The 12516-nt window shown below is 34.5% G+C and overlaps 2 protein-coding genes across 3 annotated transcripts; one reads left to right on the top strand and one right to left on the bottom strand.

Annotated features, from left to right (window-relative positions):
- Positions 1-257: 257 nt before the first annotated feature.
- Positions 258-5027, bottom strand: LOC129248385 (zinc finger protein weckle-like). 2 transcript variants are annotated; one of them, XM_054887914.1, is made up of 6 exons: positions 4726-5027; positions 4492-4650; positions 1806-1984; positions 904-1749; positions 494-843; positions 258-417 (listed from the first exon to the last, which is right to left on the bottom strand). In XM_054887914.1, the coding sequence occupies exons 1-6, from the start codon at positions 4931-4933 to the stop codon at positions 324-326; spliced, it is 1836 nt and encodes a 611-aa protein (XP_054743889.1). In that variant the 5' UTR covers positions 4934-5027; the 3' UTR covers positions 258-323. The 2 variants fall into 2 exon arrangements, with proteins under 2 accessions (XP_054743889.1, XP_054743890.1); XM_054887915.1 differs by lacking the exons at positions 4492-4650; positions 4726-5027 and adding an exon at positions 2119-2809.
- A 1885-nt stretch (positions 5028-6912) lies between these two features.
- Positions 6913-8536, top strand: LOC129248437 (uncharacterized). The gene is made up of 2 exons (XM_054887985.1): positions 6913-7357; positions 7417-8536. Exon 2 carries the CDS (start codon positions 7451-7453, stop codon positions 7994-7996), a length of 546 nt encoding a protein of 181 aa, XP_054743960.1. The 5' UTR covers positions 6913-7357; positions 7417-7450; the 3' UTR covers positions 7997-8536.
- The last annotated feature ends 3980 nt before the right edge of the window (positions 8537-12516 follow it).

The raw sequence follows: 12516 nt of genomic DNA, 5'->3' as shown, positions 1-12516 counted from the left end.
TTGTTGCAGCCAAACCGCGCACACATCAAGTCGTCCAAATGGATACAAACGCTCCGGCTCCGAAAGTATTCGATGCGGAACCAGCTGGTGGTGGCAGAGGAAGGCCTCCTTTGCGTTGAAAAGATCAGGTAGAGCAGGATTTGACTTCACTTGGTGTGTCAAACTGGCGCCGGTTAGCACGAGAAAGAAACGCGCTTTGTTAAATTCGGCCAAAATCGTGTAAGCGGTTATCACGCCAATTAAGAAGAAGAACAATCTAGTAGATTATGAACTTTTTTATGCGATATATATTCTTATAATGAAATTTAAAGTTTCTACGGTATTTAGACAACTAACTCAGCATCTAGTTTTGGAAGCCTTTTTCTCTTATTGCCTATACTTGCATCGTCTTTTTGAACTTTTCCAGCAGCCTGAATCCTGAAAAGAAAAACCATGTTTTTATTTCGAATATTAATTATTCATTAAGAAAATTCCGTTCATATTTTTTACGTACATTGCTCTTAGCACATTCAACGTAGGTACATTTTTCGTATACGGCTTTACGCCCGCTTTTTCTTGTTCAGCCAGTTCCTTTGGATGGTAACGCCTTTTGTGAAAACGACAACTTGATCCACTTGAAAATGTGCTTTCACAAAAGTCACACGAATATGGTTTGAGGCCAGTATGTGTAATTAGATGATTCTTCAGATTTTTGGACCGCTTAAATTGGTCCCCGCAATAGTTGCATACGTGTGGCTTTTTATCGGAATGCACTTTACTGTGACGTCTAAGGGCTTGGGAGGTTTTGAACTCTAAAGAACATTCTGCACAAATATGTTTATCTCCATGAACTTCCATGTGCCTCTATATTTGATCAAATTTTATATTTATTAAGTGTTACATAACAAATTTTGTGAAATTTACCTTTAAATATACTTTTCGCGGATATTGCCTGCCACACACTTCGCATTCATAGGGTAATCGGCCCGTGTGTATGGCCATATGTTCGGCAAGTTTCTGTTTAGAAGGCACGCATTCACCACATTCTTCACAAATTAATGAATGTGCTTCATTGATGTGATTTTCGACGAATTTGGCTCTGGTAAATTTTCGTTCACAATGTGGACACGGATAAACACTCGGTTCGTGAATTTGTTTTGTATGACGTTCCAGCTCCCTTTTATATGTGAAAGAACTACTACAGTACGAGCAATTCCAGATGGGAGCTTTTGGGCCGTGCCTACTTTTCATGTGATACATATACTTTCTACTTTGCATGAAACTCAGCTGGCAGATACTGCAGGAATAACTGCCTTCATCCTTGCCTTCGCCGACCTCTTCAATATATTCTTCTATTTGTTGTGCAAATTCGTCAGAGCCAAACTCAGAGTCAGTTTTACTGTCACTCGCTTCACTTTCTACACTCATCTGACTGCATTCCTCCATATTCTCGTTGTCATTTGCGAAAGGATCGGAAAAATCCACATCGATTTCAATTTCTTCAGCTTTAACATCTGAATTTGAGACATCAGAAACAAATATTTGTTCAATTGCAGACGTTGTTGATTGGGGCAGATTTGACTCGCACTCGAATAAACCGTATTTTTGATATAAATCTTTGAGGTTTATATCGGCTAACTCCGCTGTATTTTTTAAATCTTTGTACATTTTTTGAACTTTCTTTATGTGCTGTGCGTATTTTTCCAAAGATGCAATTGCAGAACAACATTCGGTACACAATAAAGTGGGCAGCCCATCTCTCGGTCCAATCTGCATAAATAAGCAATATATTACAAAATTCATATATTAATGTTAATCAACCATACTTTAATATGAAAGAAGTCTTCTATAATGGAACGAAGATTTATATCCGAACTCAATGACTGCTCCAGGAACATATCAAAGTAGTAACCATCATGTTTCGCGCAGAGACGACACCAACGTTGCCATTTCTTGATTGATGGATCAGTTGTGCACATTTCACTGTCTTGCAACTTAGATATTTCTACAAAATAATATGAATAGTGAATTAAATATATTCGTACATATTAAATCTGTACGTAAATGCAATGCAATTATAGAGTAAAGAGCACACCTTAGATATAAAGTATATTAATATTAAGGGAAAGGAGAAAATACCTATATCGTCTTCCACTGGGATCGTTTGCTTACAGTTGGTTCTAGTTGCGCAAAGCAATGGCCAGTTCGGAATGGCTTTTGGTAACAATCTGTATATTTTACCCGCAAAAGCAATATCCGCCCGGGAAAAATGATCCACACAAATCAGATCCTTAGATTCAAGCTGCATCCGACAGGCTTTGCTCCACATCTGACGTACTGATTCCTCTCTAGGAACGCCAAAAAAGGGTCCTTTACCCCGCTCCACTTTCTTTGAGCACAATACACACTTTCTCATTTCTTTTTTTGGTAATTATCTAGCTTGCGGTAGGACGCCCAAAATTGATCAAAAATAGTCGATATGAAAAAATATTCCAAAAACGGAGTGCAATTGGTTTGAACCATTCACAAGTTATTAACAAAAACAATCCCGTAATAGTGGTATTTTTCATCACTACTCATTTGGGAATACACCGAATTACCGTATTACACAACCAAAACACTAAATGCACTGCATTCTTCACATTTTCATAAAGATATTTTGTTAATAATTTTTATTCTTTTCATATTTCATTAACAAAAATGTAAGCACTAAATGGTGATGAAATTAAAACTTGGCACATAGTATCTGGTATTGCCACTTTATTGGAATAAAAGGTGAATTCAATTTCGTTTATAAGGTGGCTTCAATATTAGACACCAGGTGTATATAAATCCAGTTTGTTAGAATACAAGTTTGCGCCTTCCGAATTCGCTGTTCGTCAGCGCTGCAACTATGCAAGAAGTTTAGTGAGGGAAGGCAATGGAAACTATCATTGGCAGAAAAAAAAAAACAATAAAAATCGTATTGTTATAATTGGTACTTGCGTAATTTAATATGCGGCACTTCATTTGGTATTACTTTAAAATAACAATGAATATTTTCAAACCAGTTTGTTTGTATATCTGTAACGTCATCCGCTTGTCAAAATCGGGAAAAGTAAAGTAGCGGTTTTCAAAAGGCGCCAAACACCGTGCATATATAGATAAATTATAATAAGTATAAATCAATATAAAAGAAGAATGGAATGTAAACAAAACAAAAAATTCAACAGCTCTCCGTCATCATTTTTTTTTTTTTTTCAAACTCTATAACATGATACACAGTTGGCCGATTACATGATCCTTAGTCATTGGTTCATCGAAATTGTAAGAATTCAAAAGATGTTTTTGATAACAAATTAGTATATGCAAAGTTTTTCTTTAATCGAAATATCTATCAAAAGTCTGCGATATGACAATGTTGTCTGTCCTCTGCTAACACCTGATCAATAGTGATATACAATAATTTAAGATTCCGCCCATCAGAGAGCAAACATTTTTGGGCGACGTTATACTGGTGCAACGCAGAGAACGCAAAGAAAAGGCAAGATTAAGAAATTTTGAAAGAAAAATGTAAACAATGCGAAAAAATCGATTCATGTTAAATTAAAATGAGTAGTAATTTTATTTATGGCCTGGGTACCGAAAATTTTCAAAAATACTCAATATATGTACCTATCAGTTACTTAATTTTTCCTGATTTTGACAAGTCTGACGTCAACTCCCTTCAGAACACAAAACAAACAAAAGTTGGAAAAGTTACATGTTTGTGAAAATTCAGTGAGGGGACTGGTAGTGTTGTGATTTGTGACACTTGAACTAATGAAAACAAAGTGCCGTGTGTTAAATAGTGAAAGCACAAATTAATATAAAGCTTCCAAATGCAGTTTGTTTGGGTTTTTATGCGCAAGACACCGTGGCAAGAAAATGAGTGTGTGTGCGTATAACTTCTCGTATTTGGTTGTTTCCATTGTTTGCGCCTACTCGTCTTATTCACAAACAAGTAATTCATCTTCATTTTTCTTTTTGGGTACCCATCGACGTGTTATTAAAAACAATTCTAGCGCACTCTAAATCTGTCGGTTAATATTGTAGACACTATATAAATAAAATTGAGTTAACATTTTATTTCAATAACGTGGCAATACCAGACATTATTTATCAAAGCATATTTTCACCCCGTATTTAGAGTTTACATTTTAGTTATTGAAATTTAATTTTTTTTATTGCACAAAGCTTCATAAAGTTTGATCTCACATACGGCGGAATACCCTGGCGCTTTGTGATACAAAAAACCGCTTTAACAGAATGGCATTAACTTTTGAACGGATTAAAGAATTACGCTCCGTTTCTGGAATATTAATGTGGGAACTAATACCGAGAATTGGTTGCTCATAACTGTTAAGGACTTTGATTCCATAACGGAAGTTGATGCGTTTAGTGTTATTCGTTCACAGCGATGAAGTTATGACCAATACTAATTCTCCGTACTATAATCGAGGGCATACGTGAATATGAAAATAGAAATGTTACCTTCATTGGCTGCCACAGATTCACTCTGCTGAAGTAATTCGCTGACAATGAGTTTGTATTCTCCAGGATGGACGCTAACCGCACGCAGAGAGTTTTCCTCATCTTTTGTATAAATGCTGGGCACAACACCATGCTTTAAAAGACGCTTTTTAGCAAGTCCTATGGCGTTTGTAAACACAATACTAGATGCAATTAATTAAAAAACAAAAAACACACACACACACGATATATTACCCATTTCAAACTGCCGGTTGTTTTGTATATCTTCGGTAGTGAAGTGCTTCATGCACACATAGCTCGTTTTGGTGTTAAACGCATTTTCACGCCGGCAAAACTGCACCCACTTTTTGGCTAGCGTTTCATCCGAAGGAAACGAAAAAAAACTTATATCACACGCTCGCCTTTTATTTTCGCTTTTGCAATTTGCCACTTTACATCTCATTTTACTTTATACGTCCGTAGTCACAGTCATTCATAGAAATAAAAATCGACTTTATTTGTATTCTGTCTCAACATGAGGACGCTGATCTCATGCAATAAATTGCGGAGCTAATGACATAAGGTTTATCGCATGTTTTTCATTTATATGAAAACTTTGAAGTGGCAACTCTACCATATATAAATATCTAATGGATATATTTTATCGAAGAATTGTTTTTAAATTTGAGAATTGTACAACGAAATGCGGTTTTGTTTTTTAACAATCATTAAAAAATAGTTACAAAAGACATTGTATGTTTTTGACATTGTATGTTGTACTTTAATAATAATATTACTGTTTATGCTGTTCTGTATGCTCGCTCTCCTTCTAGCATGATGACGTTAAAAGGCACTCAACGGTTTTGAAGGAATTAGTTGCTTTGCTGATTAGCTGGGGTTGAAAGCGGTTTGTTCACGACACACGTCGACAAAAACTGCGATTATGTTATCATTTTAAATAAGCAAATAAAAGGAAGAGAAGTTGCTTGTTTGTAAACAAGTTATTTTTGAATTAAACCTACTAATAAAAATGCAGTGCTGCGTGTTAAGGGGTTAGGTGGGTTTCAAAAGCTCAAAATAGGTACATTTTTATGAATTTTTTTTTATTTAATCATTCCATCAATTTAACACATAAAAGATACATATTTTATAAGTAGTTTGTGAAATTTTCATTGAAAAATTTTGAAAATTAAGGCGTGGACACGTCGTCTCCTATGACCCCTCAAAAAAAAGTTCTCTCGGCGTAGTCAGGATAACTCATGACAGATTCATCTGAAATTCAAAAACAAAAAATTTTCTGTTAGTAGATGTTTCAAACTCGTGCTTGGACGAAGGAAAAAAAAAACAAAAATTACATTTTTGGCGGCGTTGAAAACAAAAAACCCTTATTTTGAGTAGAATTTGCACCCTTCATGCCCTTGAAAAATTACTTGGAATAGAAAAAAAAAAAATTCCTTCGTTCAAGCACGAGATAATGTTATTTTGAAGAAGTGTGCAAAATTTGAAAGAGATCGGTTCATAGGAGAATATTTTAAACATATTATACTATTTAATAAGACAAAAAAAAAATCGATTTTTTGAAATTTTGAAACCCACCTAACCCCTTAATGTGAATCAATAATGCCTTCAAATCATTTTCTTGTTGCGGCGTTAACCGCATAAAAACTGCGTTAGAAGGATTTATATTAATTTGTGCTTTCATAACCTACCGCGCGGCATTTCGTTTTTATTAGTTTGTTTAGTTTAAATGTCACAAATCACAATATTACCAACCCATTAACTAAATTTTCACAAACATGTAATTTCACCTCCTTTTGTTTGTTTTGTATTTTAAAGGCACCTGGTATATAATTTCATGGTATTTATGTTTGAATATATTCCGCATATGCCTCGACTACCAGTTACATAGTCCATTAGACCAGTCCAATTTTTACTACTTTTTCTAATAAATCTGGCCGTAAGGCGTCAATGATGGCTTGAATATTGTAATGAATCGATTGTTAAGCGCGCTGTATGACAGTTGTGCCGTCTTGTTGGCACCAAATGTCGTCAATGTTTAGCTGATAAGTTTTTGGGAAAAAAGTTCCGTCAGCATAGCTCGATAGCGCTCGCCATTCACCGCAACGGCAGCTCGAGAAAAATGACCGATGATGCCGCCAGTGCTCTATAAACTTCGCGAACAGATTTATTTTATTTTTTGAAGTAAATTTCCAAAATTTTGAAAGCGTTGTTCTGACGTTAAAGGATTCATGACGACCCGGCAAACATTACTGCACAGGAATGTCAACACAGTTTGCCATTTCCAGATGTCAAACCATAGTTATCGATATTGATAGTTCTCCTGTAGCAAAAACAAAAACACCCGATACAGCAAACATGTCGCTACTGATTGTTGTAGTCATTGTGAACATCGCAACAGCTGGGTGGCATCGGAAAATTCGATAAAATACAAACCAATTGTATTTACCACCTTTATCAAAAAGGATAATGAATTTTCTCAAGTTGGTTGTTTAATGATTTGTAGGAAATTGTAATAAAACCGCACATCTTTTAATAACTACCTTGTTAAATTAAACCTGCCGAATACGCAGAAGGCATTGCGCTCACTTCGATTTTTCGAAAGTTTAAAAAAAAAAAACATTCTAAAAAAATATACTGCCGTTAAAAAATCGTCATCAAAAGCTAACGAGAATCTAATACGTGCGCACGACGGTAGGCGAAGGCAAGTTAGGGTGGTAGTGACCAGGGTCACGACATTGCTTGTGGTCACAGCAACGCGTCGTTTACTATCCACAAACAAATCAAATCAAATCAAATCACCTTTACAAAGCCATTGACCGTGTTTGAGCTTTCATTATCATATTGAAGCTATTCAAGAAAAGTTCAGGTAAGAGGATATTAATTTGCCTTTATAATGAACAATTTCATAAATAAATTTTCATTCAGGCCATAACATAGATAAAGAGTAATTTGAGATAAAATGGATCACAGCCCGACAACTGCAACTTTAGCCACGAATACTGGCAAGCGTGCACATCAGTCGACATCGCAACGTAAAAAGTCGGGTCCCAAGTTCGAGCTCTCCGAAGCACAAAAAGCTGACATTAAGGAGGCTTTCGATCTATTCGATACCGAGTGCACCGGCTTTATAGAGGTCAAAGAGTTGAAGGTTGCCATACGTGCACTTGGATTTGAACCGAAGAAAGAGGAAATCAAGCGCATGATTGCCGAAATCGACAAAGATGGCACCGGCCGTATATCCTTCAATGACTTCCTGCAATTAATGACCATGAAAATGGCTGAGAAGGACACTAAAGAGGAAATATTAAAAGCATTTCGTCTTTTCGACGACGATGACACCGGTTCGATTTCCTTTAAGAATTTGAAGCGTGTAGCACGCGAATTGGGTGAAACACTGACCGACGAAGAGTTGCGCGAAATGATTGATGAAGCTGACTTGGATCATGATGGTGTGGTGAATCAGGACGAGTTTTTGCGTATTATGAAAAAGACAAGTCTATATTAGTCATATTTAGCCGATGGCAGGTTGTAGCATTGCACATGGTGCTTATGCGACTCATCTTTATCTTTATCATGGTTATGATTTTGATTTTATTTGCGGGAGGCTTTTCACATTCTTTTTACAATTCTGTGATTTCTATTTTTGTTACATTTAATTTTAAATATTTTATTATAGTGTGGATAATTGCCGTTTACTTACTGCAATATCATTTCTGCACATACATATAATTAACATAACTTATAAATGATTACTCTGCTGCACTTATATTAAATTAATAATTTATTATGTTGTGGATTGTTGCCACCACATGTTTACTACTTTTAACTTATAATATTATTTCTGCACGTACGTATAATTAACATATTTCAACCAATTACTCTGCTGGTCTTCATTAATCATAACTTATAAATCTACTGATCTAACATATCTATACAAACTTTTTTCTATATACTTGAGGAATTTTATTGTTTTACATATGTTTAATTGAATTTATTTCGCTATTCAAATATATGTATATCTGCTTACCTGCAGTCGATTAAAGAATTTGTGTGTGCATTTAATTTATACAAAAATGAAATCAAAGAGAAAACGTGAAGACTTTTATTTAACACAGTCAACTGTTTTTAATTGTTAAGTTGGTAATACTTCGTAACATTTGTGCAGAGCAATTTTTATTTTTAAACTATAAAACTTAAAACATAAAATAAAATTTTTTGGTAATCGATGTTCGGAGCCACTACATGCAATTTCACCGCCTAAAGTTCTTGTAGAGTGTGCCTTCCGCTAATAAATACACAGGGTCGGCTGCTTTTGCAACGCTTTGAATTAGTTTTGCTTTGTTTTGATTTAGCTCATATATATATATATAATATATATATAAATTATATACACATGCATAGCTACGTATTTATAAGTACCCTTACTGCATAAACTGCTCTGATTATGCACACTAAATGTTGATTTAAGATGAAGGTACAAAATATGAGTAAATAAAAGACGAACTTATGTTAAAGATCTTGTAAAAAAATTGGTTTCTATGAAGAAAGAATCCTGTGTTCTCTGCTGTTTTTGACGTGATAACGACTTATAATTCGATTTAACAGGCTGCACGCACGAAAAAATGTGTCGTTACCTTGCTCATTAGTGTTACCTTGCTTATTGCCGTTACCTTGCTCATATGTCGTTACCTTGCTCATTGCCGTTACCTTGAATGAACTGCAAGCGAAAGCGCGGAACGAACGACAAAGCAAACAAAGCAAACGAACGGCAACGTTCGACATCTTGCTCTCTCCTACTTAAGTGAGCGTATATGTGTATGTATATGCGCATATGTACATATATAAATTCACGTATTTGTATTTGCATATGCCTTCTTATTGATTATTATTAATTTGATTTACTTGAAGAATTTAAAATAAAACCAAGTTTGTTAATAATACCTGTTGTTTTAATGTTATTATTATTTTTTGACGTGATAACGTCTTATAATTCTATGTAGCCAGCTGCACGCACCAAAAAATGCGTCGTTATCTTGATCATGCGTCGTTACCTTGCTTGAACAGCATGTTATGTTATGTTATGTTATGTTATGTTATGTTATGTTATGTTATGTTATGTTATGTTATGTTATGTTATGTTATGTTATGTTATGTTATGTTATATTATGTTATGTTATGTTATGTTATGTTACGTTATGTTATGTTATGTTATGTTATGTTATGTTATGTTATGTTATGTTATGTTATGTTATGTTATTTATGTTATGTTATATTATGTTATGTTATGTTATGTTATGTTATGTTATGTTATGTTATGTTATGTTATGTTATGTTATGTTATGTTATGTTATGTTATGTTATGTTATGTTATGTTATGTGATGTTATGTTATGTTATCTTATGTTATGTTATGTTATGTTATGTTATGTTATGTTATGTTATGTTATGTTATGTTATGTTATGTTATGTTATTTATGTTATGTTATGTTATGTTATGTTATGTTATGTTATGTTATGTTATGTTATGTTATGTTATGTTATGTTATGTTATGTTATGTTATGTTATGTTATGTTATGTTATGTTATGTTATGTTATGTTATGTTATGTTATGTTATGTTATGTTATGTTATGTTATGTTATGTTATGTTATGTTATGTTATGTTATGTTATCTTATGTTATGTTATGTTATGTTATGTTATGTTATGTTATGTTATGTTATGTTATGTTATGTTATGTTATGTTATGTTATGTTAAAGTATATTATGTTATGTTAATGTTAACTCATTCTCTATATCCATACAAAATATCTATCAAAGAAATAAAATTAAAATTTTCTTTTGAAAAATGCAACCATTCAATTAGTATTTTCTTATGACGTTATCACGTTAAACTATCGTCAGTAAACCGACTTTACAGACAACCTCTTTTTTTCTGCCAGTGTACAAGCCACTGCTTAGTGCGGTGAGACCATCGGTGGTTGTCGTTAATCTCACCTATTGGTAGGCCTAAGAAATGCATGGTTAAAAGATTTTGAAGGTGAGCTCTTTAACAGACCGTTATTCGGCTGAGCGAATTTGACAGAATCAACTGATGGGGGATGACGTGGGGGTGTGTTTACAAAAAAACTGAGATTGTTTAGTGATATACGAAAATAATCCATGATGGAAAGAATAATGAGATGGCGTCTATCGTGGCCCCGTTACTTTGTTCTCAGCGAATTTGACAACGAGTTACGTGATTTTTGCACCAGTACGGCCAGATTACCATTTTCGTAACTTGATTTAGCATTTTTTTTTGTTTTTTAGTCTCGGAGTTTTAGTTCTTTCGTCATGACATTTTCCTAGCCTGTTCTAATTAAAATGTAATGTTTATAGTTTTGTAAAATATACATTTTTTAATAATTAGTTAAATAATTCACTCAGTTTTATGTAACTCTACTTACATTGCCCGCGATTGTAGGTGTTGTTGGTGTTCTTCTGCTTTCGGCAGTCAAATCTCTCTCTCGCCACTGCAGTGTTGCCTAGCTTTGGATATAAAAATGCACTAAAATGCCCATTTAAAGAAAATAAAACACCAAATTTTTATTGAATCACCTCAAGAACTTTGTATGCGTGACAAATTGCCTTTAGAATGTGCGTTTTTTTTTAAATAAATGTGTTATGCTTATGTACAATTTAATTTATGGGGTTTTTTTTTTGCTAAGCGAGACTATTTTGTTAAGGCAACGACTTATTTGCTCTTTTTGTAAAAATGACAGTATGGTTTCTTTAGTATTTTCTGGTATTTTGTGGCTTATTTTTACAATGAATACACCTCTTGATGCCCTATGTCCCACTAAGGATTGATGGCCGGAAGAAACGATTACACCTCTATGGTTTTAATCGCCATTCAGTAAATTCAAACGCCTTTTAAAATGTGTAAAAAGGTTTTCAATCTTAAGAAGAGTTGAGAGAGGGACATTTAATATTCTTGCATAACCTTAAAAAAAGCAAAAAATTAAATTCACACTTTCAAAATATCAAATTTTATAAGAACCAACTAATTTTCATTAGCACTAAAATCTTCTCAGAGTGGACTTTTTAACCTTCTTTTGTACAATAAAACAGTTTTTTTAAACTTAAAGTTTCGGTAGCTTTAAATTAAAAAAAAAAAGAAACAAACACGAAACTTTAAAATTTTCGCATTTTTGGTATAAAAAAGCACTAAATTTATTGCGAAGAGCAAATGGTTGGCAATACTGCACAACTTGGAAAAACGTGACGTCACGTACTCTCTGATGGGCGCAATCTCTTTCTATCATTCTTGAAGATAATCAACCAATGACACTTCGTTGCTGGCTGAACAACGACTGATTGGACGAGTGTGTGAATACATGTGAAATGATCATGTAGAATTCGGCTGAGTCCCCTAAGCGACGTGGCAGCCGAAGTACTCCTCGCAATTTTCTTTTTCACCGTAGCAAACCTGGTAAATCTTTTGGCCTCTGGTAACGCTCCAGCATGCTTGTCCAGCAGGCTTATATGTGTGCGTGTCGGGTGACACTCGTACTTGCTTCGTGTCACACATACTTGTTGTCGGCTTTTGCATGATGAAAATCAAAAATTTTAGATATTAGTGTCAAGCACCCGACACGCACACATATAAGCCTGCTGGACAAGCATGCTGGAGCGTCACCAGAGGCCATTTCGTCCTTGCAGGAAACGGGCTATTTCGGTGGGGTGGGACCAAACGGAAGGGGTCTTCGTTATTGCTGTAGTCATGATCCCTTCCATAACGCTTATGTTGTTGGCTACGCGAAATCCCTTGGGTGAGAAATGATGCGAGGGTCACACGGACATTTGTAGAGTGTGGGTTTTCAAAGACGAACGCTGCTCTTTGTATCAAATTGATGGAAAAGTTTTCTCATTGTTTGATTTTTGTTTGGTATCAGAACGCTTCGAGAGATCCTTCCAAACTTTAAGTAACCTGATACATTTTTTACTACTTAAGCTTCAATTTTCAAGTGCACATTCATTAAGGGTGTG

This window comes from Anastrepha obliqua, chromosome 5 (assembly GCF_027943255.1).
Source record: "Anastrepha obliqua isolate idAnaObli1 chromosome 5, idAnaObli1_1.0, whole genome shotgun sequence".
NCBI classification, from domain to species: domain Eukaryota; kingdom Metazoa; phylum Arthropoda; class Insecta; order Diptera; family Tephritidae; genus Anastrepha; species Anastrepha obliqua.
The sequence above is the reverse complement of the archived record's forward strand: the minus strand, read 5'-3'. Positions and strand labels throughout refer to the sequence as shown.

Excerpts from the sequence above, each read along its gene's own strand:
- LOC129248385 (XM_054887914.1), bottom strand. The coding sequence starts at position 4,933 with ATGAGATGTAAAGTGGCAAATTGCAAAAGCGAAAATAAAAGGCGAGCG. Across the intron at positions 1,750-1,805 it reads AAGACTTCTTTCATATTAAA|ATTGGACCGAGAGATGGGCT; the intron begins GTATGGTTGATT and ends TTATTTATGCAG. Across the intron at positions 844-903 it reads CGCGAAAAGTATATTTAAAG|AGGCACATGGAAGTTCATGG; the intron begins GTAAATTTCACA and ends GATCAAATATAG.
- LOC129248437 (XM_054887985.1), top strand. The coding sequence starts at position 7,451 with ATGGATCACAGCCCGACAACTGCAACTTTAGCCACGAATACTGGCAAG.